General features: G+C 45.4%; 2 protein-coding genes across 9 annotated transcripts in view; both read left to right on the top strand.

Annotated features, from left to right (window-relative positions):
* The window catches only part of ADGRG2 (adhesion G protein-coupled receptor G2), a 138,769-nt gene extending 130,109 nt beyond the window's left edge, over positions 1 to 8,660 (top strand). The window contains exon 34 of the mRNA XM_074987931.1: positions 5,372 to 8,660. Coding sequence (XP_074844032.1) covers positions 5,372 to 5,556 — 185 coding nt within the window. The 3' untranslated portion in view covers positions 5,557 to 8,660. The remainder of the gene's footprint in view (positions 1 to 5,371) is intronic.
* Positions 8,661 to 23,737: 15,077 nt separating this feature from the next.
* The window catches only part of PHKA2 (phosphorylase kinase regulatory subunit alpha 2), an 86,506-nt gene continuing 82,567 nt past the window's right edge, over positions 23,738 to 27,676 (top strand). For 4 of the 8 annotated variants that reach the window (XM_074993946.1, XM_074993937.1, XM_074993929.1 and 1 more), the window contains exons 1-3: positions 24,154 to 24,456; positions 24,614 to 24,720; positions 24,815 to 25,064. In XM_074993946.1, coding sequence (XP_074850047.1) covers positions 24,987 to 25,064 — 78 coding nt within the window. In that variant the 5' untranslated portion in view covers positions 24,154 to 24,456; positions 24,614 to 24,720; positions 24,815 to 24,986. Of the gene's footprint in view, positions 23,890 to 24,150; positions 24,457 to 24,613; positions 24,721 to 24,814; positions 25,065 to 26,400; positions 26,469 to 27,676 lie in introns of those variants that run through there. The other 4 variants (XM_074993921.1, XM_074993971.1, XM_074993956.1 and 1 more) reach the window with 4 other exon arrangements.

The following is a 27,676-nucleotide window of genomic DNA, read 5'->3' as shown; positions in this document are numbered from 1 at the left end:
CCTGCCCGCTGATCGTGGCCACGGAGGACCCGCTCTTTCGAAAGAGCAGGCTGTGGAGAGTCTACACTTGCTCTCTTTCGAAATTGTCTTTTGAAGTAGGGCGCTTTTCCCATCCCAGGAGCAGAGGACCAACTTTGAAAGAATGGGGGAGTTCTTTTGAAGTTGCTTTCGAAAGAGCACCATGTCAGTGTAGACACTCTGCGGCTTTTTTCGAAAGAACTCGGTCTTCCGATCCTAATTTCAAATGTACTTGCTAGTGTAGATGCGCCCTATGTGAGTGAACTTCCCCTGCTTATATGAGTGGGGTTCCTGTCCAGGGGCGGGGAAACCTGCTGCTGGAGCCTTCTCCCTCTGTTCTCTCAGACATGCAGCTGTCTGACAGTCCTTCGGCTGGGGGAAGAGGGGGAGGCTTTTAGCCTGGTTCCCTCCCCTGCGCTGGTGGGAACATGAAACTGGCCAGCCATGAACCGATCAGTTTCCCTGCAAGCCATGGGGAGATTGGAACCAGCCTGCCCCTGGTTCCCAGCTCCTGCCACTCTGAGAGCCAGGAAACTGACCAGCCCTGGTGGTTCCTGGCTCCACTCCACTCCATTTGCAGGAAAATTGGAGTTATGCAGGGGTTGCAGGAACAACCTCTGGGTAACTCCAGGGTTTACTGTATTAGTTCCCCTGCCTGCCCCACAGGCCTCACCCTTGGCCAGGTTTTAACTCCCCCCTCCACAAGGTCCCAAACCACCCCCAGCCTTAGAGCCCCTCAGCAGCCACAAACTGCCCCCTGCTTTCACCCCTCAGCAGCCCCAAACTGACCCCAGCTTTACAACCCACCCTGCAACCCCAAACTTCCCCCAGTCTTAGACCCCCCCGCGTCCCTCAACAGCCCCAGCCTTAGACACTCCTCCTCCTCCCACAGCCTCTTCACTGGGGCTGCTAGGCTTGGTGGCTCCCCCAGCACTCCTGCTCACAGCAATTCATTCAAGTGTTAAGGTTTCAGCACCTAGGCATGAGGTAATTGCTATCCCTAGTGATAGAGAGAGCTGCCATCTCCAGCAGCTATCTCTATTGATAGACATCTGCCTGAGGCAGCAGTGTTAAGAAACTGCAAATGGCTTCTTTAACAGCCACATGCAGCTGGGAGGTGCCCAGCTGGCAACCTTTAACAAATCTAATGGGACCCATGTTTGGGTCCTGACCCACAGGTTGGGAATTCCTGCTTTACATACATACAGTACATCCTATTTCTGGTGCCAGACTATTCAAATACATCAGAAAAGTACCTAAACTCAACTGGTTCATGTCAAGTTACAAGCACGTGGAACGAATTGGAGACTTTTACATGTATTTTAATGGGAATTTAGTTTCGCTCTTAAGAGTTTTCACCTTTGAGCAGAAATTTGGGAACCAGTTGTGCTCGTGTAGCGAGTGATCAGTGTAGCAGGATTAATGCACTTGGTACCTGACAATTCATTTAACAGTTTATAAAAGAAAAACGGTAATTCTCACTGCCATTAAGACAATGTGAATCTCTCATTGGACCAAATTCTGTTGGTGAGAGAGGCAAGCTTTTGAGCCATATGGAGCTGTTCTTCAGGTAATTCTCCCAGCTCTGAAGAAGAGCTCTGTGCAGCTCAGAAGCTTGCCCATTTCATGAACACAAGTTGTTCCAATAAAAGATATTCCTCAGACCACCACCACCACAACTACAATAAATAGACGTACAGTGCTCACTTAGACCTTTACTGTACTTGGGCACTGTGGTAACTGAGCCATAAATCCCACCACAGGTTTCCAGAGCAGAGGATTTTTGGTCCTCCATGGCATTTTGGAATTATAGATGAAATCCAACAGGTGAGCATTTTCCCTGAATTGAGGTCATCTGCCTGTCCTGTCCTGTCCAATGGAAGCATCTCAAAAGGCTCTGAGTCTATGGTCTACATCTGCGGTTAGGTTCTGTCCTGGCTGAGGATTTCAGCATATGTCCTGAGTTGGAACATCATCTTCCTTCTAATGCACCATTGCAGGCTGTGCAGATAGACCATTACAGCCTAACCCACCTGGACTCCTGAAAGGCTTTTATGATAGACTCTGCCACATATACATGGAGGTAAATCAACTATTTGTACTTATTTTAATTGAATGTTTTAAATGCTATGAGACTGACCCTGCAGTCCCCTCTCATACCAAAAAGTTTTGTTGAGTGGGTTGAATGAAGCCTCAGATCCCATATTACACATGCCTTTACGGTTTCTTTCTGTTTTCTTTCTTCAGGATACGGAGGAGCATCTGAAGGAAGTAGGTCCTCCTTTGATGAACCAGTTCCTGCCACTCATCTGTCAGTTGTAACTGAGGAGAAAGAAACATGCTGACAGAGTGACAGGAGTTTGCTGGTGGTGGATAGAACGTCCCAAGATGGTACGTTTGGACTTTTGGATGTTTGTAGCCTGTGGGCTTTGCTTAGTTGGTAGATCAGTAATTTTTAATTCACACTAATGTCTCCTCTTCTTCCGTCCTTTTGCAGGTCTGTAGAGTTCATCTGTGTCTCCCAGATGAACATGCAAATCCGATCCCTTGGGAACAGATACAACATTGTTTTTCAGTCTTTCTGTTACCTCTGCCTATTGTTTGCAGCCTTTATGTTATTACAAGACATGAGGAGAAACAAAACTCCTGTTTGTTTTACCTGTTTATTTGTACAAGTGTTTCAGTTTTGTGCATTAAATTATATGTTTGGGTTTTGCATTCTGTGTATTTTTCCAGGAGCAGCTCAACAAATTTGCAAGGACTCAGGAATTACCATTAGATAGTTCACTGTCATCATTTTGTAAAATGAGAGAAAAGCTTGCAAATCTAGTCCTCATCAGTTAGATCAAGACATAGATATTACAGTTTTGAACTGATAGAGCCTGAGCTCCTGGCGGTATGTGATTACACCAGAACCTCAGTTTCAATGTAAAATAAGTTAGTGTGTGGCCCTTTGTGCAACGAGAAGCTCAAAAATATGACCCAACTGCAACTGATATGGTAACATCTGCTTCAGGCTGCAGTGAAGGTGGAGAGGCATGTACTCCACATAAAATGGGGTGTTAGATCCATGAGCCACTGCTCTACAAGATATCACAACTGCCCCCTCTCCCGCTGCCCCGCACACAATAGAAGACCATCTGGAAAAAGAAAAGAGAGCACCAGGCCAAGCCCTGCTACTCAAGCAGGAGAAAGCCTGTCTGTTGTGGTAAGTACTGGGTTCCCATTACTGGCACTCCTCCTATTGTGCTGGCACTGCCATGGGACAGTCAGGGTGTTTTGTTTTGTGCCTCTATCCCTGAATGGCCTTAATTTAGCTCTGGTTTTGACTGGATCGAATCACTGTCCCTCACACAGAAGCCCATTTTGCAGCCATTACACTTGTTTTTGTATTAATCCTAAAAAACAGAACTGTGAATTTCCTTCTCCTTTGTTAGTCAGAAGGCTATCTTCATGCACTGCATTGATGACCTCAGATTGAGAGGTGTTATTTTTTTTTAAGTTTTGCCCATATTCATAGCAGTGTTTTTATTTTTCTACAGTTTCTAGCCTTAATAACAACACTGCACTTCTGCTTGTGAGCTTTTTCCCCAACATTTTCTTAACACAAAACACTCTGTCTCAAAGGAAATGTTGATTCATTACTTCTCTCCCTCATCTTAATTTTTTCATCACAATCTACTCACATCCTTTTTTAATTCTGTTTTCATATCTTGCTATCTCCTCTGGCTCACTAACAATGCATGGAGAAAAACTGTTTTAAAATGCATTATTTTCTTTTGACTTAATAGTAATTAAATTACTTTTAGTAACTGATGAAATACCCTGGAAGTTTGAAAATCATTTGACTACAGCTCATAACACAGTCCTTAAAAAGCCCATATAAAATATTAGCAACCAAATATATGTTATGTCTGACTTCTGACAGCCCTTTCAATTTGGCTTATTTTACAAGTAAGAACTGTAGAAACTCTACTTTAAAGCATTTTTGCAGTTCAATTTTATCAGAAAACCAAAACAAATTCAAAAAAAAGAATAATAATTAAATTACAACTGAAGTATCTAGCATGCAGAGATAAGAGACCCATAACCAAGGATTTGGGACTCTTAGAAATTTCAGGAATTTTGTAACCTTTCAAGTATTTTTGAAGTTTCTTTTCCACTGTATCAATAAACTATAATAAGTACAACCAGGACTTTTTTTGTGGTTGGACGCCTCATCAGGGTTCCCACAGCTGAAGCTGCCGATGGGCCTCAGTATCCCAGCCAGCTCCCAGCCGCAGAGCTGCCAGAGCCCCCACCAGCCCCCCTGTAGCGCAGGCCGGGAGCCGGAACCCCACCACTCCTCCAGCAGCCCCAGCCTTGGGAACCAGATCCTCCCACTTTTTTAAAAAAAAAGCAATGAGTACGAGTATACCAGAAATGGTCAAACTTTCTATCCATGGCCGTGTCTACATGGGAATAAGGGGCTCATGGGAATAAGGGGACTTCGAAGTAGGCGGGGTCCTTTAAAAAAGGAGCCCTGTCTGGACAAGATGCGCGGCGGCGAGGCGCGTCAATTTCGAAGTGCCGCGGCCACCCGCATGCTAATGAAGCACTGACTATGCATTTCAGCGCTTCATTAGTAAACGGCCATTTCGAATTTTAGGGCTTGTGTAGACGTAGCCCATATGTGGCTTTAGATGAGCACTGTGCAAGGCCTGTATTTCATATGTGTCAAAAATAGAAAATTCCACAAACAAGGGGTGTTTTAAAGGGAAAATAGTGTTCTAGATGTCCTGCAGAGCAGGTAAATGCTTGAGAACTTTAACAATAAAGTTTTCTTTCAAAACTGTTTTATTTATTGTTTTCTGGGTTCCATGTTCTTAGTAATTAGTGTCAATTGATATAGTCTGATGATTTGACATTTCTTGTTCTATTTTATTTTGTTTATGTACTTTTTTATTGCATTTACCTTATTTAGCACATACATTTTTCATTTTGTGTGAGTCAGTTAGATCTGTTTTGTTTTGTTTGTGCTTTGGACTGAGACCCTATCAATAGATAAACTATATCACACATTGCTTGACTAATATGGAGACAAGGAATTAGTAGGAGACAATTGTACAAGTAAGCGGAGTGGGATTTGGCCCTCTGTAATGGTCTATACAGTCTGGATCAAATTCTGTCCTCTGAATTATTATATAACAAATTAATTACAGAAAAATCTCTACTTAAAACTCATTCCAGGAAGCAAAGAAGAGTGAAATATGAAGGTTCTCCGTATACTAATTGAAATAAAAAAAAATGTATTTCTCTGCTGGCTTTTCACTCTGAATCCTTTCTGATGTATGCCATGCTTTTGTTCTTGCAGGTTATGTCTCCAGTGAGAAGAATGGAGTTTCTTTCAGTGTACAGAATGGTGATGTGTGTCTTCATGACTTTTCAGGAAAGCAGCTCATATTCCATGAGAAGAATGGTGCAGACCACAAAAAAACCCGTATCTCACTCAGAAGGACTTCAAAAAGGGGAAGCCTAAATTTTATTAAGCAAATGTGATTTTTTTTTAGAGCACATTGTTTTCTAGTGTAAAACACAGATATTTACTTTAACTTTTTTACATAATGTGAGAAGACCAGAAACTGATCCTTTTTTAATATGCAGTACTGGAGTCGTGAGGCTGTCATATATTGGGTTCATAAGGAGAGTTACAATTTTTTAAAAAGTCATTTGCTACTATTTGAGAAGGCACTTCAGAGAGATACTCTATCACAGGTGGCACAATTTCCAATATGATTTTCTATTTTTAAAAGACTTGAAAGAAAGTTTGGTTGTAGACTCTTATTTTGTCAGTAAACAAGTATATCTGAATAGCAGTACATAGTATTGTATAAATGTAGGAAACTACAAGAGACACAAGCAAGATTCTAAGTTCTCTTTCAAAATGTTACAATGTCTACTACAACATTTTTAGATTATAGTTGCAGATTTTATAGCATTGTAAATAAGCACAACAATATCCACCATTAAGCATTTTATGGTATTTTATATTTATTTCATGTAATATAAATTTTAAAACCTTCCATTGTATAGAAAAAGATATGATATTTTGTTTTAACATTATAGTTAGAATGTAGGTAAAGTTGATTATTTTAATTAACTTCTGAAACTTCCTACATTAGATATTTATAGATTATTTGTTCAGTGTGTGAAATAATGTGCAGTAATTACAGTGCGAAGATGTCCACAAGACAAATTTCTAACTGGGACCCAGGAGTATAGTGCATGGGTGTATTATCAGAGGATAAAACTCAGGAGAAGAAAATGATGGATAAAATAGGCAATAGTCTACTAGATACACAGGCTATGTCTACAGAGCAGCATTATTTCAGAATAAGCTATTCCAGAAGAGATTTTTCGGAATAGCTTATTTCGAAACACTGCATCAACACACTAAATGCATATCAAAATAGCGTTCAGCTGTTTTGAAATAGAGTGTACAAACACACAGAGCCTATTTCAGATTAGAGCCCCTGGAAGCACTATAGCTTATTTCAAAATAGTCCCTATTCTCTGTCTACACAACCCCCTATTCCATAATATCTATTTCAGAATAGGTGCTATTCGTCACAGAATGAGGTTTACAGAATTCAAAATAAACTCTCTGCTATTTTAAAATTATTTTGAATAGAGGTTTTGCTGTGTAGACGCTGACAAAGTTATTTCAGAAGAGCGGACATTATTCCGAAATAACTTTGCTGTGTAAACACACCCTCAGGATGGAAGTCAGTGTGAGTTTTGCCACTGATTTCAGTGGGGATATATTTTCTGTCATAGTGCTTGTTACAGAGATAAATACATAGCCAGTTCTTAACTGCAATATTTTAGGAACATTAATTATCATTAAAAATAGTAGCTGTTATTCCTTGGGAGCCAAGCCAAGCATCTGTTCCATTATTAGATTTTATGAAAGATCTCTGACATCCTGAACGATAATGCAGATTTCTGTTTACTTTGTGGTCTGTGCTGACAGTCAAATCCTGAGGTCCTTACTCAGTGTTTATTCACTACCTTCTCAGGTAAAACTTATAATGACCTTCAGTGAGTGCTTATGAGGCAAGACTAAAAAGACTGACTTTTCAGTTTGGAAAAGAGACAGTAAGGGGGAATATGATAGGAGTATACAGTCTCATAAATGGTGTGAAGAAAGTGGATAAGGAAGTGTTATTTACTCTTTTCCATAACATGAGAACTGTGGGTGACCCGATGAAATTGATAGGCCACAGGCTGAAAACAAACAAGGTACAACATAGAGCCAGTCTCTGGCTCTCACTTCCCCGGGGTGTTATGTAGATCAGAACTATATTGGGATTCAAAAAAGAATTAGGTAAGTTCATTGAGGACAGGCCCATCAATGGATATTAGCGGAGATGGTCAGGGACACACCCTATGCTGTGGATGTTTGTAAACCTCTAACTGCCAGGAGCTGAAACTGGATGACAAGATGGATCTCTTGACAGAGCACCCTGTTCTGGGCATTGCCTCTGAAGTACCCACCGCTGGCCATTGTCAAAAGACATGATTCTGGGCAAGGTGGACTTTCAGTCTGACCCAGCATGATTATTGGTATATTCTTATGTTTGCCTGAATAAGGACAGCAGGATTTGGCACTATATGTTTAATATCTCATAGTAGAGAATGCCTTCTTATGTTCTTGGAAAAGGACTGAGTGTAGTCGGAGTCCTGTGTTCCAGGGCTGTAACGACTGCTACTGGCTAGTCCCCACAATAGTACCAGGCTCTCTGAAGCAGATTGTTAGGGGGCCGGATTACCTTGCTGAGCAGCCTTTGAGGTTAATGCACTTGTAGCATTCCCTGGAGAATCCCAGAAACACTGTTCTAGACTGGTGAGCCTTGATCATGCCTCCCAGTTTGGACTCTGTTGCAATGCAACAATTATAAACCTTAACATTTGCACGAATGTGTGGATATAATACATGGGTTCTGTTTGCCATCTCTGTCTGATACCGTCCTAAACATATTTTTATAATGATAATTTGAAACATTTCTATTTACCCACAAGAATCGTAACTGCATGTGACCCACATGTAAGAATCATCATGGTACCAGCATACAAATGCTAATAATCAAGGTGTGCATTTCTGTGAGGCTACGTCTACACTAAAGAGTTTTGGAGACACGCGAGGCGGCACTTCGAAGTTTAATGTTTTGGAGTTGCCACGGGGGAGAATTAGCTTAATGAAGTGCTGCGTATACAGCGCAGCACCTCATTAATAATCTCACAATACCTTACTTACCATGCTCCCTTTGAAGTAGGGAGCTAGCGTAGACAAGTCCAATGTGTTTTGTTGACAGAAACTGGCAACAAAAAAGCCATGTAGACACTCTGGGGGGCCCCTTCTGTTGATAGAGTGGATCAAAAGACTGAACTGCTTTTATGTGTAGAAGCAATCTATCAACAGAAGTTTTGTCAGAACATCTCTTCCAACAGTAACTTCTGTAGACAGATGCTTCTGGTGTAGACGTAGCCTGAATGTTTTAACTATCTGGCTAGGGGCCTTTGCACTGTTTCTTATAAAATTATTTAATTTTCTTGTATTTATAGGTTCAAATGTAAAAAGAAAATAAATTTGTAGTAAGTAATGGGAATGAGCTATGGAATTTATTTCATGTGGCTATATATAAAATTATGAATTATCTATGTACATTTCTTAGAATAATTTGGTCCAGGCTTCATGTCTTGTACGAGGAAATGCTATGAAGCCTTCTATATTTGTTTAGGTTCCACCTTTCAGGTTTTAGCAGCCCTACTCTTAGCAGAGTAGATTTGAACATGATCCCACCCAGAGCTGGTCAGTGCCATTCTGAGTCTGCTAGAGCCAAGACCATGGCACGAGAAGCACCAAATGGCTACGCTTCTGTCCAGCATTCTGAGTTCCTGTGAGAAAGTATGTTGTACCACCATTATACTGCTTGGCTTTTGAACTTGGTTTTACATTTTGAATCAAGTGTGTCCAATTTTCATTTTTGATCCTTTTCAAGTTCTTGATTTTAGGTATCACCTACATACACCCTTCTCTATTAAAATGGTACATATCTCTCCCAATACACTGCATCACTTTAGCTCAATGAACATTCTCTCCCTAACCCCATTTGAAAAAAATTCCTATACAATCACTTTTGTAAGGACTCATTTGGTAGCAGTTAAAGAATAAAAAAAAGAATACAAAAGTTTAAAGTGTATAAAGTTTTATCTGAAATGTCTCATACTCCTCACAGAAAACATGTTAAATGCCAGTGGCTTAAACATTTTAGGTCTGTTAATCAAATTTTCAAATAATACAAATTACAAATCATTAGCACTTATACAGCCATTTTGGATGTGTGCCTGTCTAGGCATCTGCTGGATGTGCCAGTTCTCCCAGCAGTAACGTTGCTATTTAAATGGCAACCGCTGCTAAGCAGAATTTCTTGTACAAGGGGAAGAAAGATGTCCTGCAGGCTTGGAAACTACTGACTTGGCAGAGGAAAACACATTCTTTGGACTCTTATGTCCATATAAGTCCAAAGAAACAACTGCTTGCTTTTGAAGCCAAGATAATTAGAAAAACTGTTGTCGTGCCCACTAAGACACTGTTTGTTGTACTGTCAATGCCTGTGTCTTGTAGAAGTGGACAGGTGGTTGGAGGGATTGGAAATACCTACTTGTGCAGCCAGAATGCCAAGTAGAGGACAGGTGGCTGTGTGGGTGAAAGCAACCCAGCTGAAGACAGACAGCTGGTGAGTTACAGCAAGCAGGGAAGGGGAAGAGAATGGAAAGCCAGAAGCACTCTTTTAATCCCTGCTACTGTCATAATAGACAGCTATTGCCAAAATGCTATTTATACTCTGTCCCAGGGTTTGCATGACATTTTACTGGCATACTGTGATGGCCTTCTAAAGCCAGGTCTACACTAGGAAAATAAGTCAATTTCAAATACACAATTCTAGCTGCAGGAATTGTGTAGCTATAATCAAGTTATCTGAAATCAGCTTACCTGATGGTTCTCACTGAGGAAGGTCAACGGGAGAGTTTCTCTCATCAACCTCCCTTACTCCTCATGATAGCAAGGAATACAGGGGTCAACTGCCAACACCTGATAGATCCATTTAAAGTATCCCTACCAGATGCGTGAAACCAAAACCTGGAAGATCGACCTGGAGCAGGTTGATCTTCCAGGTAATGTAGACATAGCCTTAGGGTTTGGGGGTGCAAACCAGACCACTGAGAGATTAGGTTACCATTTTCCCTGTAACTTTGGGTGCCTTGTGATGCTTTCTTGTTATAGATTCCCCTCCTTGACCACTAACAATACAGGTCATACCTGAAGTGTCTGTGTATTAAATTGTTGGTTCAGCAACTCTGAGCCCAGCAGCCTCTTTACAGTCCACAGCTCCATGCTGGTCTCCAGCTGTCTTGGTTATTACTTGCAGGGTGATCCCAACACATACGCAGTCCTGAATTTTCACCTAATAATTTGTTCTGTAATGTCCAGCCCTCTCTGGGACAGGTCAGAGAAATAATATCATTTGTTCCTCTAAAAACACAAAAACATGTCACACCTTATTAATGGTGGTGAGTACACACCTTATACTTTGCTGAGTTGATTTATATTAAAATAAAACAAATTTATTAAAAGCAGGTCATAGATTAGTTTATGCTAAGTAAGAAGGAATAAAGTTAGAAAAGATTACAAGCCTATAAATGTAAAAATGCATCTAAAAGTCAAACTTAACCTAGCAAGATGTAGGCTTAGCAGTGATTTCTCACCTGTCTTCCTTCTTCCCCAGCCATGGCTGACTTTCCCTCTGTTGGGACTTTTCACAGTAGTCCAAAGTGCTCCTTTCACTTGTCTTAGTTAAAGGATTTCTCACCTATATTCAGTTTCAGAGACCTCGGCCCTACATTGGTTGAAGGCCCCGTCCTTCTCGGCTTGCCAGAGTACTGTTCTTTGAGGAGTGTCCCTGTGGGTGCTCCACTTCAAGTGAATGTATATCCCAGCACCTTCAGTTGGAGAATCTCAGCAGCAGTGCTCACCTGGGTCATGTACATGGTATACCCATCTTGCAGCATTGCAGGTTCCTGACTAGCGCGGTGAGACCAGACCCTCCTCAGTTTCTTCTCAACCTCCTGTTGCTTGAGTCAGACATCCCAGCAATGTTAAAATCAATAGTTATCTTTGAGATTGAATAGTCTCTTAGTATACTAGTTAGATTTATTTATAGCTTTCTTCCTGTTTCTTTCAAAAACCACTCTTTTCCATTTTTTTTCGGTCCTCTGTAACCTCTTAGAATAGTTTGTGTTCACCCTTAGCACTGAACTGCTATAATTTGAGTCATGCCTTGTTCCCTAGGTTACAAGCACTGCCCTTCTGTCAAGTGGTGATCCTGGTCTCAGACACGCTCAGTGTGTCTGGTGCCTATGTGAGAGATATTCCACAAAAGTGCTCTCATTGCAGTAACTAAAAGGCTCAGGCCGGGAAGGACAGAGACCTAAGTCTTAAACTTATCCCAGTGGAAAAGTCTCTGCATGCAGCATCCGATCCCAGACAGGAGACACCCGCCTGCCCCTTTTCTGGACAGCAATCTCCTCTGATCTTTCTGAAACACAACTTTCGTCTTCTAGTGATTGCTCATGTGGATTCCAAGTTGGGTGTGTGCTGGCGCATGCCCAGTTATCGAAAGCTTTTTGCCTTATCCAGTAGATATAGGTTCAGTGCGGCGCCCCCTGGAGTGGCGCCTGCATGGTGACCGGTACAGGCACTGCCTGACCCGCATTCCACTCAGTTCCTTCTCGCTGCACTGTTGGTTGCTGGAGCTCTCCCTTCTCTTGTAGTTTGGCTGGTAGCCATCGCCTATAAGTTAGTTAGTAATTGTTAGTGTAAATAGTTGTAAATAGTTTAGGTAGTTCTTATCACTTGTAAATAGTTTCCACTTAGTTGTCCGTAAACCAAGGCGGGACTTTAACACCTCTCAGTACTTCAACGCCAGGGGATGCCTGGCTCCCCAGGTTTCAAAACCTGTTCAAAATGTGGCAAATAAATACCCAAGAGTGACCCGCCCAGGACATGTTGGAGTTGCCTGGGTGAGGCACACGTTTGTGAATGTTACTCCATCTGTAAGGCCTTCAAGCCTAGGACTCTAAAGGACAGAGCACAACGTTTAAAAGTCCTACTAATGGAAGCAGCCTTGTGCCCAGACATCTTCCCTGTGGGAGCTCAGAGTGGTGCACCGTCGGTGCCATCAGAAAGCTCCCGATGTCGGTGCCTGTCACTACAAGGCGACACAAAAGTCAGTCCCTGGTGCCTCACATGAAAAAGATGCATGAATGGGGCCAGTCCCCCGAGAGGATAAGGTGCCGAGAACTCTCCAAGGCGTCTGCCAGATCGCACCATGAGGTGGGTCATGGTGGGCATCGATACCAGCATAAGGCGGGAGCCTGTGCTCTCTGAGGCTGCCCTCAACACCGGAGGCACTCAGTGCAGTGCAGGCCTGGTACAGATCACAGTGCCAGGACCGACGCCGTGCCGGAAGTCCTCATCACTGCCAGAGGGACCACCCCAGGTGCAGGTGCCAATGAAGACCACTGGGCAGGAGTCATCCTTTACGGCACCCTCACTGTTTCTGGCACCAGACCAGCCTCCACAGGGCAGACCAACCACGATGACCCCGTTCAACACGCCTTATCACATGGCGCATGGGCAACAGGAGCCTGCACAAACCGCAGGCCCCATGGCACTGCCCTGGTCATTGGTTTCAGAGCTGGTGTCAGAGTCTGACTCTTATTACTCCAGCTCAGCCAGGAGCAGGAACACAAGATCATCATGCTGCAGTGGACATTGGCACTGGAGCCGTCATCCTGCAGATGAGGGTTGGCAGGCGTCCTCTCAAGGTGCACCCCAGTGGCTCTTTTGGACCCTGTGGGTGGTCCATGCTAGGGTGCCCAGCACTCCCCAGGTGCTGACGGCAGCACCATGGGCATCATTGGGGGCGCCTCTGCTGGAACAGTCATAGGGGCTGACCCTGCCGGAGGCCCCTTCGGCCAGCTTGGCTGCAAACAGCACCAACCCAACTCTGAGCACCACCTTTGTTGGGACCAGGACCTACAGCACCACTGGTAATGGTATCGGCAGGCGTGGTCCCGTCCCAGGTGCTGAGCTACCCCGACATGACCCTAACACAGCCTACATTTTATTTGCGTGCTCTACCACGGTGGGCATGGAGGGGTGGGTGTATCATCCTCGTCCTCCCCAGACGAGGCCTGGGCCTGTTCCTTGGCATCCGCAGTTATGGAGGATGGTAGGGCATATCAGCACCTGCTATGCAGGGTAGCCCAGGGCCTGGGTATACAACAGGATGTCAGGGATGAAACGGACGCAGTGACGAACATTCTCTTGGCATTGGGGCCCACAAGCATGGCACTGCGCATTATTAAAACAATTGCCAGTATGGCAAAGACAGCATGGCAAATCCCGGCCTCTGCCCTATCCATGGCCAGAAAGAACGAGCGTCTGTACTTTGTTCCTGCCTAGGGCAATGAGCACCTGTTCACCCACCCTACCCCCCAACTCCTTTGTTGTCGATGCAGTGAATCACAGGGAGAGACAGGGGTTTCAAGGCCCATCCCTTTAAAACAGAGAGGCCAAACGCCTGGAATAGCATGGTAGAAGATTTATTCGACAGGAGGCCTACAGTTAAGGATTGCTAACCAGCAGGCTCTGATTAGCAGGTATGTGTACAACACAGCCAGTTCCTTATCCTGCTTCTTGGGGCTGGTTCCACCAGAGAGTGAGCCTGATTTTAAGGTGGTGGTGGACGAGCATAAGCTCATATCCAGGGCAGTGCTGCAGGTGGTGCTGGATGGAGCAGATGCCGCCACTAGGGTCCTGGACTCTGGGATAGCCATGCGTAGGGGGGCATGGTTAGAAGTTTTGGGGCTCCCCTACAAGATCCAACAGACTATCCAGGATCTACCCTTTGAGGGACCATCCCTGATTTCAGAAAAGGCTTTGCAGCCTGAAAGACTCGAGGGACACCTTACGTTCACTCGGCCTGCGCACTCCTCCATTGGCAACCACAACCCAATGTTGGCATTTCACTCATAGGTCTCAGTTCAGACAATTCCCTCAACAACAACGGGATGTCAGTAGGAGACAGGGCCACACTAATAGGAGGTGTCATGGCCAACAGACTCAGGGCCAGAGTCATCAAAAACCCCCACGGGGGCCTAATCACCAGTATGGATGGGGCAGTCAGGAGTGACACGCCAGTCATCACCCCAGTTCCAGCTCGGCTTTTGTTTTCATTCCACCTATCCTCCTTCAACAGTGCCTGGTGCAACGTAACTTCGCACCAGTGGGTTCTACGGATGCTAGAAAGGGGTAGGCTATCCAATTTTCGTCCTACCCCACTTCCCACCCACCTTTCCCCTTCCTCTTCAGGGACCTCTCTCACCAGACTCTGCTCAGGCAGGAGATACAGTCTCTCCTGCAACATGGGCCTATAGGGGAGGGTCCTCATCAGCTTTGGGGACAGGGGTTTTATTCTTGTTATTTCCTAATCCTGAAGGCAAAAGGGGGGGGCTAAAGCCCATTTTGGACCTGGAAAACGTAAACAAATTCGTTAAAAAGATAAGGTTTCATATGATATCCCTGGGCCTAATCAATCTGATGCTGGAACCGGAATCAATCTGATACTGATTTGCTACTCTCGACTTACAGGATGCATACTTCTACTTAGCAATTTATCTGCCCCACAGGAGGGTCCTCCATTTTGTGGTGGGAAAGGACCATTATCAGTTCACAGTCCTTCCATTCGGACTGTCTTCCGCCCCAAGGGTCTTCACCAAATGCACAGCAGTGGTGGCAGCCCTCCTACACAGGTAGTGGGTGCACTTCTTTCCCTACCTGGACGATTGGCTAGTGTAGAAGTATAAGAGTTATATTGTAATAATATAAGAAGTATAAGAGTTATATTGTAAAAATCACACTATGACACAATGTTGCTTCTGAGCTCAAGAAGGGGAAGTTATGTTGATGCTGTGTGAAGGAATGTAGGGTGGGTTTCGATGGAGCCAGGTGTGCCTGGGAAAGCAGGAACCAGAGCAGTAGGTGTTAGACAGTAATTAATTAAGGTAACCAGAGAATCATAAATAGGAGATTGCTGAAGGTGATATGGAAATGAAGATACATGACTAGTGTCAGGGGCAGCTCAAAAGGGGTTATCCCCGGTACAGACTTCGATACTGGTTATTCTGGACTACTTGTTGTTCTTGAGTCAGGAAAGGTTATCAGTCTCCTCTATCAAGGTGCACTTAGCAGCTATCTCAGCCTTTCACCCTGGGCAGGGGTCTATCATTGGTGTTCTCAGACCCTGTGGTAAAAAGGTTTATGAAGGGCCTGGGAAGGGTCAGACTGTAGATGTGACCGCCTCTGCCAGTGAGGGATCTCAATCTGGTATTGCCAGGACTCATGGGGGCCTCTTTCAAACCCCTTGCTTCATGTTCCCTCCCATTTCTTAGTTACAAAACTGCATTCTTGATGGCCATTACCTTGGCCAGGAGGGTGTTGGAACCAAGGGCTCTGATGGTAGACCTGCTCTATATGGTGTTCCACAAGGATAAGGTCAGGTTGAGACCCCATCTGGCATTCCTGACAAAGGTGGTCTCCTAGTTTCATATCAACCAGGATATTGCCCTACCAATCTTTTACCCAAAACCGCATGGAAACCTAGGGAGCAGAGTTTATGTACTTTAGATGTTTGAAGGGCTCTGGCCTGCTATATAGACAGCGCCAAACCCTTCAGAAAGTCCCAGCAGCTGTTTGTGGCAGTGGCAGACAGGATGAAGGGCCTCCCAGTCTCCTCACAGTGGATCTCCTCCTGGCTGGCGGCCTGCATTAAGGAATGCTATAACTGGCTGGGGTTCCCACTCCTCTGATCAGGGCTCACTCTGCCAAAGCACAAGCTTCCACAACAGCATATTTGGCCTGGGTTTCAATCCAGGACTTCTGAAGGGTGGCCATCTGGTCCTCCATACACATGTTTAGGGCCCATTATGCATTGATGCAGCATGCTAGAGACAACACTGCCATAAGTGTAGGGCTGTCCTACATTCCATCCAGGGCTCTGACCCTGTCTCCTAGGCATTGGCTTGTATTCACCCAACTTGAATGCATATGAACAGTCACTCAAAGAAGAAAAGATGGTTACCTGTTCTGTAACTGGTGTTCTTTAAGATGTGGTGTTCGTGTCCATTCCAAAACCATCCCACCTCCCACACTGTCGGAGTAGCTGGCAAGAAGGAACTGAGTGGGGAGGAGGTTGGGTGGTGAATATATTGGTCGCCATGCAGACTCCACTCCAGGGGGCGCCGCACCGATCTTACACCTACTGGCTATGGCAAAAAGCTTCCAGCAACTGGGCATGCGCCAGCGTACACCCAAGTTGGAATGGACATGAGCAACACATTTGGAAGAAGACCAGTTACAGAACAGGGAACTGTCTTTTCACCCTTCATCTCCCACAGGACAGATCACTCCAGTGTGGGTGCCAATGCCTGCAATTGCAATGGAATCTTTAGTACTGACCAGCTCAGCATTGCAACCACCAGCACTGCACCATTTCCTGCACTATAACGACTTGTCTCTGGTATGCACAGTGCCCTGTCAAACCACCTCACTTCTGGCTTCCCCATTTTCCCAATCGGGAAGAAGACAAGGAGAAAGGTGCTTTCTGATCACACCACTCCTCTCCCATCCAAAACTACTTCAGAATTAGGCCCACCTGTACAGTCTAGCTCACATAACAGGGTTGACACCCAAATCTGATATGAGCCACCTATGGATGTCTATGCCATTCCCCATGCAATAGCCTTACTTGAGCCCTTGGGGGGCACATAGGAAACAAATATGCAGGACCCCTAACCTGTTACATGGAAAGGATTAGATCTCTCCCACCATCTTCAGTGGCTGCACCATCAGAATCTCCTGAGGAAAGTACTGAAGAAAAGGAAAAGGCCCTGGAACAGGAAACAATGCCACCGATCAACATTACCTTCTCTTCCCCAGATGAGGTCATAATGGCTCCCCTAGCTGCAGCTGCTGCTGCTATCAAAATTTCCTAGGAGCTCTTCAAAAGAAACGCTGGTTCCCTAGAGACCCTGCTAGAGGAAGGCTGAGAATCCCAACATTCTCCAAACTGGACATCCTCCAAACTTCATCCAAAATTGTACTTCTGATAAACAAAGCACTTAAAGAGTGGACTAAAGCATATGACAGACAGACAATATTACTGCCTCTTTGCAAAAGAGCAGATAAAAAATATTACATCCCTGCAGAGGTGAAGGGTGGACTTCTTATTTTCTCGCCCTGTACCACGCTCCTTCCAGCAAAGAGGCAGAAACCAGCAACATTACTGACAAATGGAAAAAATGATAAGTCCTTGTGCTAATGAGTTAACAGCCCACACTGGAAAAACCACAAATGGGAATGAGAGAGGCATTTGAAAGGATAAGGGTTATGACAGTCAAATTTAATGAGTTATGCTTATTGTTAAATATTGTTGCATGCACAATTGTAGTTGGTCTCAGGATAATTGAGAGACAAGTAGGGCAAAGTAATATCTTTTACTGGATCAACTACTATTGGTGAAAGAGAAAAAAATTTTCAAGCTTACACACACCCTTCTTTAGGCCTCTTGAGAGTTGAAGGAGAACTCTATGTAAGCTTGAAATCTTGTCTCTTTCACCAACAGAAATTGGTCCAATAAAAGATATTACCTCATCCACCTTGTCTCTCTGCTGTTACATATGTAATTTGGGAATACATGTGACATCCTAACAAGACATCAAGTCTCCCAACTCTCTGGTGGTGGATGCAGTCCGAAACAAAATGAAGCTATTTAGGTCCACACCCAAGGATAAGAACAGTAAAAAATAGGACATCATGGAACCTAAGGAATAGTTGTTTGGCGTGCTACTGCTCCATGCCACCAACTACATGGCCAGGCTGGCTAATTATGACTTCCAGAACTATTCTAGATTGCAGGAACTTTTCTCAGCACTACTGGAACACCAGCACCAGACACTCTCTGGCATCATCAAGGAGGGCTGTAACACTGCCAGCAAGGCTGTGCACTTGGCCAGGGACAAGGACCTTCCATTTGACTGCCAATACTTATTTTCCAACAAAACAAGTGAGGTTCTTCATTCAACGAAGGACTCCAGAACAACGCTGCGGACCTTGGGCATGTATACACCCCAGCTAAATGGGCTCAGTACTCTCTGTTGTAGCACCCTTGGCACCAGTATCAGCAGTCCTACCAACAGCCCCAATTCCAACAGCAACATCAACCATTTCACCATCATCTCCATCCCTTCCTGTGTCAGCGTCAGACTATCACCAGGGACAGATGGGTCTTTGAGCTGGTGGGAAAAGGATACTCCATCCCCTTCACCTCCACGCCCCCTACACACCTGCCAAGCCTGTCTCTCTTCAGGGACCCTTCTCATGAGAGTTTCCTTGACCAGGAGGTCCAACATCTCCTCAGTCTGGGGATGGTCAAGCCTGTTCCTGAGGAATTCCAGGTCAGGGGGTTTTATTCCACTTACTGCCTCATTCAGAAGAAGAGTGGGGGATGGAGACCAATTTTAGATTTCAGGCAACTCAACAAGTGCATCCTTCACAGGCATTTCAGGATGGTGCCTCTTGCTACCATTATTCCAGCCCTGGGCAAGAACAACTGGCTCTCAGCTCTCAACCTACAGGATGCATATTTCCATATCACCATCCCTCTAGCTCTCAGACATTTTCTTCTTGTTACAGTGGGGTGATCCCACTATCAGTTTTGGGTTCTCCCATTCAGCCTTTCCACAGCACCACGGGTGTTTTCCAAAACCCTGGAGGTAGTGGCCACTCACCTTCGTCATTGATGGGTCGTCATTTTCCCTTACCTGGACAACTGTCTTATGAAAGAACCATTGCTTCCCAAATCGCAGCGTATAGAGCACCTCACCATGCACTTTCTTCTTAGTCTGGGGTTCCGTACCAACTGCACAAAGTCCATGCACAGAGTCTCCCCCTTACAAGCCAGCTTGCTCGTTGCCCCCCCCACCGAGGAGCACACAGGGCACGGAAATGGCTGCTGACAGCACAGTCTTTGATGCCCTCATTGAGGCCCAGATATGCTAGCTTATCGTGACCCTGAGAAGCAGAAAGTACAGATGGAAGGCTAACAGGCCAGACTGTCAACAAGGGGGGGGGAACCTCAGAAATCACCCCAGCTGGCATTGATTGATATGATGCACACACACACAACCATCCCAGAAGGGGACATGCCCCGCCCGCACAGAAAGAATGTCCTGTACTCCTAAATTGCTTATCTCTTGTCTTACAAGTGCAAATTAAGTAAGAAATGCCCTTGTAACAAACTGGTGTCACAAAGACAGACCAGTATGATCTGGCACCATAGATAAGAAAGAGAATACATAACCCAGAGGGGTATAAAAGATGGGTCTAGTAGAACTCTAACTTTGAGTGCATTCCACCAACTACCTGCTGGTCGGGTCAGGTGATTGCCTCCCGAGGTCCACAGCTGGGGATGCCCAACCTCGTATTCGTCTTTCCGCGGAATTGAGTGACCGATCCAGCTTGGCTACACTGGTATCGAGAGACGCAGAGAGGGTAAGATACACCCATGCTAGGTCTCCGACTTTTTTTGTGCACAGCTAAAGAATTAGAGCTCTGTAACTAGTGTCAAGATATCATTGTGTTAGATGGAAACAGATATCTTTGTATTGGATTGTAACGGAACTTGTTAACACCTGTACTTTGCTAGCATATAAGAAGTAAACAATAGCCTTTTGTAACCGCACGCTTATAACTGTAGCTTAATAAACTTGTAACTAGTTAAGCTCTGAGCCTAACCATTTTGTTAACCCTTTTGTCACTGCAACGCAGCCGGCACAACAAAAGAACTTTAACCGTTTGGTTACTACAGCCTGGCCGTGAGTGAGTGTGCTAGGAGCTGCCTGCTCTAACAGTAAAAAACTGGGTTGTTTAGGACCCAGGGGAGTACCTCACCGCACATTACCTGGCCACCGGCTAACAACATCCCACTCAAGCTCTGGACTTCATAGAAGCGCACATAGACACCATCACAGCCATGGTTCCCCTACCCATTCAAAGATTTCACACTCTGTGCAACCTTGTTCAAGTGGCATGCCTGTCTCCTGCCACTACGGTATGCACCTGCCTAGTGATACTGGGCCACACGGCTGCCACCACTCATGTGGTCAGACTAGCGAGGCTTCACATGCAGTGTCTTCTAACATGGTTGGCCTCATGCTATACCCTGGCCAGGGACCTGCTATTCAAGGCAGTGGCAATCCCTCCGCAGGTTCTCGTTTCTCTCCAATGGTAGACATGTCTGGGCAACGTTCTTGCTGGCATGCCTTTTCACCAACCACCACCGTCAGTCGCTCTCACCACAGACACCTCTGTCCTTGGTTGGGGAGCGCACCCTGGTTGTCACATGGTGCAGAGCATGTGGTCATTCACCGAACAGATGCTCCACGTCAATCTAAATGGAACTGTCATAGCACCACTGTGAGCCCTGATATACCTGTGAGATGTCCTGTGAGGATGGGGGCAAAAATTGATTTTAATAGGGTTCTCATATAAAAAACCAAGAGGACACTGCTGAGAGGGAGTGTAGCTGTATTAGTATCTCCCATCTCACCCTGTATTAATGTCAAAAAAAAATCAGTCTAGTAGTACTTTAAAGATTAACAAAATAATTTATTAGGTGATGAGCTTTCATGGGACAGACCCACTTCTTCAGACCATAGCCACACCAGAACAGACTCACTATTTAAGGCACAGAGAACCAAAAATAGTTATCGAGGTTGAGAAATCGAAAAATTATCAAGGTGAGCAAATCAGAGAGTGGGGGGCGGGGAGGTAGTCAAGAATTAGATAAAGCAAAGTTTGATAGGATAACGAGCCTTATGGATAGGGGAGAAGCGGTAGATGTGGTCTACCTAGACTTTAGTAAAGCATTTGATACGGCCTCTCATGAGATTCTTATCAAAAAACTAGGCAAATACAATTTAGATGAGGCTACAATAAGGTGGGTGCATAATTGGCTGGATAACTGTACCCAGAGAGTAGTTCTTAATGGTTCTCAATCCTGCTGGAAAAGTATAAAAAATGGGGTTCCGCAGAGGTCTGTGTTAGGACTGGTTCTGTTCAGTGTCTTCATCAATGATTTAGATATTGGCATAGAAAGTACGCTTATTAAGTTTGCAGATGATACCAAGTTGGGAGGGGTTGCAACTACTTTGGAGGATAGGGTCATAATTCAAAATGACCTGGATAAATTGGAGAAATGGTCTGAGGTAAACAGGATGAAGTTTAATAAGGACAAATGCAAAGTGCTCCACTTAGGAAGGAACAATCAGTTTCACACATACAGAATGGGGAGAAACTGTCTAGGAACAACTACAGCAGAAAGGGATCTAGGGATTATAGTGGACCACAAGCTAAATATGAGTCAACAGTGTGATACTCTTGCAAAAAAAGCAAACATGATTCTGGGATGCATTAACAGGTGTGTTGTGAACAAGACACGAGAAGTCATTCTTCCGCTCTACTCTGCGCTGGTTAGGCCTCAGCTGGAGTATTGTGTCCAGTTCTGGGCACCGCAGTTCAAAAAAGATGTGGCAAAACTAGAGAGGGTCCAGAGAAGAGCGACAAGAATGATTAAAGGTTTAGAGAATGTGACCTATGAAAAAAGGTTGAAAGAACTGGGCTTGTTTAGTTTGGAAAAGAGAAGACTGAGGGGCGACATGAGAGCGGTTTTCAGGTATCTAAAAGGGAGTCATAAGGAGGAAGGAGAAAACTTGTTCTTCTTGGCCTCTGAGGATAGAACAAGAGGCAACAGGCTTAAACTGCAGCAAGGGAGGTTTAGGTTGGACATTAGGAAAAAGTTCCTAACTGTCAGGGTGGTCAAACAGTGGAATAAATTGCCAAGGGAGGTTGTGGAATCTCCATCGCTGGAGATATTTAAGAACAGGTTAGATAGATGTCTATCAGGGATGGTTTAGATAGTACTTGGTCCTGCCATTGGGGCAGGGGGATGGACTCAGTGGCCTCTCGAGGTCCCTTCCAGTCCTAGTGTTCTATGATTCTATGTAAAAGAGTCCTTATAATGGGCCAGATAAGTTCCATCCGAGTTCAAACCATGTGTTAATGTGTTGAATTTGAATATAAAAGAGAGTTCAGCAGCCTCCCTTTCCAAATGGCTGTTAAAGTTCCTTTTCAGTAGAACGCAGACTTTCAGGTTATTAACAGAATGGCCCACTCCATTAAAGTGTTGGCTGACAGTTTTGTGAATCAGGAGTGTTTTCTAATGTCTGTTTTATGCCCATTAACTCTTTGTCTAAGGGAGTTTGAAGTCTGTCCAATATACAAAGCATGTGGGCATTGTTAGCACATGATGACATATATGATGCTAGTTGAGGAACATGAGAATGTGCCCGTGATTCTGTGAATAACCTGGTTAGGTCCAGTGATGGTACCTCAAGAATAGATATATGGACAAAGCTGGCAACAGGGCTTGTTGCAAGGAAAAGTTCCAGGATTGATATGGCTAGGATCTGAAGAAGTGGGTCTGTCCCACCACAGCTCATGGCCTAATAAATTATTTTGTTAGTCTTTAAACTGCTACTGGACTGTTTTTTTGTTTTGATAGTATATAGACTAGCATGGCCAGCTCTCTGTATTAATGTGTTCTAGTGTATATAGCACATGAACACATGAGTTGGCATAGCTAACCCAGGGGAGGGATAGCTCAGTGGTTTGAACACTACCCTGCTGAAGCCAAGGTCCAGAGCTCAGTACTTGAGGAGGACACTTAGAGAATCTAAGACAAATATATTTAAAAAAAAAAAAAAAAAGAAAAAACCATCAGGGATGGTGCTTGGCCCTGCAAGAGGGCAGGGGACTGGACTAGATGACCTCCCAAGTTCCCTTCCACTCTGAGACGTGTGAGCTGGCAGATATTCCCTCTCCGGGCGGCTTCTTTTTCCGATCGGTCAAATTTGCAATTCTCCTGTCTGGATTTGTGTACCTAAGATCAATGTTATCGCCTAGCGCTTCCCCCCACCAAGACACACGTCATTTTATCTGCCTGTGGGCTCCTGCTCCTCTGCGGTTCTCACCAGCCGCCTCCTGCAGCCCCTCTGGGGCTGCGTAAAAACACCGCATTCGGGTTTCCCGCCTTCCACCGACCCCGGGGCTGAAGCGGCCAGAAAACAACCCCCACCCAACAGCTCGGGCCCGGCCGGCCCCAGCGCCCCGCAGCTGCACGGGCGCGCATGGAATGCCTGAGGGCGGGCGGCGCGGGGCGGTTCCCCGCCCCCTGCCAGGCAGGGCCCGGGCGGCTCCCGGGGCCGGATGCTCGCGCGGGGCTCTCCGAGCTCTGCCGCGCCCGTCCGCAGTGCAGCGCGAGTGCCGCCGCCTGGCGGCCGCGGGGCGCCTCAGCCTCGCTGCAGGAGCAACCTCGCCCCTCCCGCCGAGGCGGGTCCCCCTTTGTCAGGAGCCCGCGGCGGTCCTGGGCGCGGCTTTGCACCGGCGCCTCCGGCATCCCGTCCCCGCCCGGCCGGGGGAGGCAGCGCAGGCACCTGGCCGCCGCCGGGGCGTAGCTCGGGGCACAGGCGGCGGGGCGGGGAGGGGCGGAGTGCGCCCGCAGCCCCGAGCCTGGGCACGGGTTTGGTTGCTGCTGGCAGACGCGCCTTCTCCCTCGGCCGCAGCGGGGCCCGGGTGCCGCTCGCCAGGTCGGGGGGTGGGGGCTGCAGGGCGCCCGGTGCGCGCATCTCCCCGAGCCGGGGTGACTAAGGAGCCGGCGGGGTGCTCCGCCCGCCGCCAAAGAGCCGCTCTCTCGCCGGCGCTGGGGCACGATGGCCAAGTCACCGGGCCAGCGAGTCACCGCCCCCGCGCGCCCTTAACCCCGGCGGGGGGAGGGGGTGACAGCGGCTGACTCCCGAGCCGAGCCGGGTGCTGCTCTCGGGCGTCCTGAGCCGCCGGCCGAGAGGCCAGTCCCAGCTCAGCCGGCGGGGCGCGCTCCCACTGCGCCTGCGGCAGCCGGGTGCGGAGCCCGCCATGCCCGCCGGCGAGCTGTCTTTCTGCGGCACTGAGCGCCCTTACCCCGCGCGGCCTGGCTGTCGGGCGTGGGGTGGGGGTGTTGCAGCCCAGAATCGGCAAGCAATGCCCTGCGGCTCACTGCAGGCGGAGGAGGGGTGCAGCCAGCACACCTGGGGTCGTGTGAAACTCCTGCAGTCGGTGCTCTGTAAAAGGCAGGACTTCTGGTGTACAGCCTCCTTGGACACTGGTACTACGTGCTGGTGGGTCACAGGGACAGCCTGGGGTCTTGTGATAACTAGCAATATACGCGACAGACGTGATCTGTCGCAATATGTGATATTTTTGTTCTCAGTGTTACCATAGTGCACTCAGTGCTTGGCCTGAACTGTTGTTTTTTTTTTTTTTCTTTCACGCTAGTGTGAAGGCAGGACCCAGAAAATAACCCCATCGGGTATGGTGCCTGATGATGCGAGAAGCGTGTAGATAATGGCTGCAGTGCAGTATGCACACTGATTACTGGCCAGGTTAGTCTGGGCAGGATTTGCATGTAGATGAAGGGGTAAACCCTCTCTGTTATCCCTGCTTTGTTGACAGCTGCTCTGTTTATTTTGGAACAAGGGCATCAAGTAGCCAGCAAGTGGCACAGTAGAGCTTCCTGCGGCAATGAACCAGGAAGAATAAGAGCTGCTTCAAGGAGAGGACCCCAGCTGCACTCCTTCTGCCCTTGTTGCTGTGAAGTGCAGGAGGGAGACAGACACACAGGCAGAAGAAAACCTCAGGCCTTGGGGAGATGAGAAGCAGAAGCAACTCTGGAGTCCGCTTGGATGGGTATGCCCGACTGGTTCAACAGACCATCTTGTGTCATCAGGTGAGTCAGAGTCAGCACGGAGAAGAGTGGGACCTTGTTTCTGCACCAACCCCTGTGGCCTTTTATGTTGAGCAAGCTTTTTATTTTTTTCCCCTCTTCTGGATTTTTTTTTTTAAAACCTTACTCATAATTTCAGTCCGCAATGCAGCATTCCTGATAAGGATTAAGTGGGCTGGTTAATTGCTAAGGGACAGATCCAGAGCAGGCTGTGGTTGTTGGAGTCTGTGCCAGGAGTTCAGAGTGGAGTGTGTTGGGTCAGCATGTTGCAATGGGGAGCAGAGTATGTTTGTGGAATCTGTTATTGTAGGAAGTGAAGCACTTGTGGGGAGTTATGCTGTGAAGTATTTCTCATATTGTGGTATGTTATGAAGGGGAGTATATTGTACAAATGAAATGGAGTTTTAGTTTTGGAAGAGAATGGAGGAAGTGCACTGAGGTGGAGTCACAGATAAATATCCTGTGTTGTAATCATTCTGTAAGACGGACGTTGGACATGCAGCATTTATAAATGCTCTCTAAAGTAAATGGTGTCTCCTTTTCATTTTGAGTGGGCCTTAAATACAATTGGCCACTATAACTGGGCAAGGATACTTAGTAGCTGATTATACAAAATGTGAAAAAAGCATGTCCGTTGGTTTTTGGAAACCCAGTGAGTTCTTTAATGTTACTGTGACGTTGTTTGGGTTATGTTCAATGGCTTGCCTTCACTCTTGCATATTTGAACATACATCATGGTATGTGTTTTGAAACTGGTGTATGTAGGCAAAATGGTGACTTTGTGGTACATGACCATGAATGTCTCTTAACTGAAAGTAAGACTACCTCCAAAATAGAGTTGGTTGCAGAGTCACCAGCAAACATAATTTGTTCATTACGTGTTTATTAAAATACACTTTCTACCACCATCTTTGGCCAGATTCTCCTCTCAGTTACATTGATGAAAATCTTCAATCATTGTGTTAACTTTAGTGGAGTGACATCAAGTTTATATAGCAATGTAACTCAAATCAGACCCTGACCCTTTGTGTGTCTTGGATACATAAATAGTAAAGAATGACACTGTCAAGGCTGATAGGCAAAAAATGTGACCTATTAGTTATGTTTTGGCTCATGGACATGCATAAACACATACCACAGTGTTCTCTGTTTCCCCAGCTTGTCTGTTACATCCTTAAGAACAGACATGCAAAGCACAAAAGTTACAACCTTCTTGGAGATGATGTGGCTTAATTTAAATAGTTTAGCGTATAAAGATGAGAGCAAGGAATTTTTCCCATGAGTCAGTTTCTAAATATACTTATTACTAATCACTGAAAAGAGGCTGCAAGGCAGTAGAGGAGGGTGTTAAGAATCCAGATCTGCTCCCACCGAAGTCATTAGAGGTTTTATCATTTCAGACCTATTGTACGTATTTGTGAATTACTGTGTTTAGATGTAATTTGTTATAAGCAAAATGGAAGTTTAATAAAAAGGAATGCTTTAATTAGTGTTTACTTCAGTTTATACCAGCTGACCCAGAATCTTCAAATCAAAGATTATATTTTTAAGCAAAATATAAGTGAGGAACTCTTGCCTTTCCATGGAATTTGGCCTTTAAAAAGAGAACCCAGTTTCTCTTTAGAAACTGATTATCCAACCACAGGGAAAATTATTATCAAAGCAGTGCTTGTCCACCTGTGAACAAAGAAATGTTATAAAATGGTGCCGCTATTTTTTACAGGCTTGAAAAGTACACTTTTGTGATAGCTGTATGTTTAAAAAGAAAGAATTGTGTTCACTTCGCTAAGGGGAGTCTGTGCTGGCTTTGAGAAACATTATGTTTGGGAACTAGTAAGTAGGATGAAAATACAGTAGTGGGCATTTAGCAGGCTAGGCGTTGTGGAAAAAAAACAAGTATCAGAGGAGTAGTATTTGTTGTTCTTATTTGCCTTCATATTGCTCAAAACAAATTTATTTAAAAAAATAATTTAGAAAAAGTGTTCTGATCCAGGCCTAGACTCCAAATGCAGGCCATCATACTGTTCAGAGTTGTGCATGGGGTGACCTCCTGTGTCTGTTTGGAGCCACGTTTAAGTCAGAGCTCTTTGCAGGACTCGGACCATAGTGAAGATTTTATTATCTGCTAACATGTCTGACCTGCACAGTGTGTAGACATCTCTGTGGTAGGTGCTTTAGAAAAACAGGTGGATAAATTAGATTTAAGTCCTTAACTGGAGTTAACATGATGGAGGAGGTATAACCACGATGATATATTTAGTAAATGTCGAGGAATATACGTTCACTGTCTCTTCTGCGTGAAATATAATTTTTTTGCTGATTTATTGCTGTAAAAGTTTTTATTTGGAGAGTTTTGCTCTATATTATTTATATCCTCTATAGCCTGGTGTGCAGAAGACTAATGACTCAACTATTTTATTTCACTAATCAATTTAGGCACTTTTTAAATTTTTTTTTGTTTTATCCAATGTCAATATCCATTTTACTGATAGATTTTTTTGGTTTTTCTTTTTATACAAGTATGACGCGGGGTACTTAAGGAGGAAAGCATGTGTAGCTAAAATAGAAACCACGTCTGATTATCTTATTTTTATCAGCTGACATTTAGTGGTCAC

This window comes from Carettochelys insculpta, chromosome 1 (assembly GCF_033958435.1).
Source record: "Carettochelys insculpta isolate YL-2023 chromosome 1, ASM3395843v1, whole genome shotgun sequence".
Lineage (NCBI taxonomy): Eukaryota > Metazoa > Chordata > Testudines > Carettochelyidae > Carettochelys > Carettochelys insculpta.
This window is presented reverse-complemented; position numbering and strand designations above follow the sequence as displayed.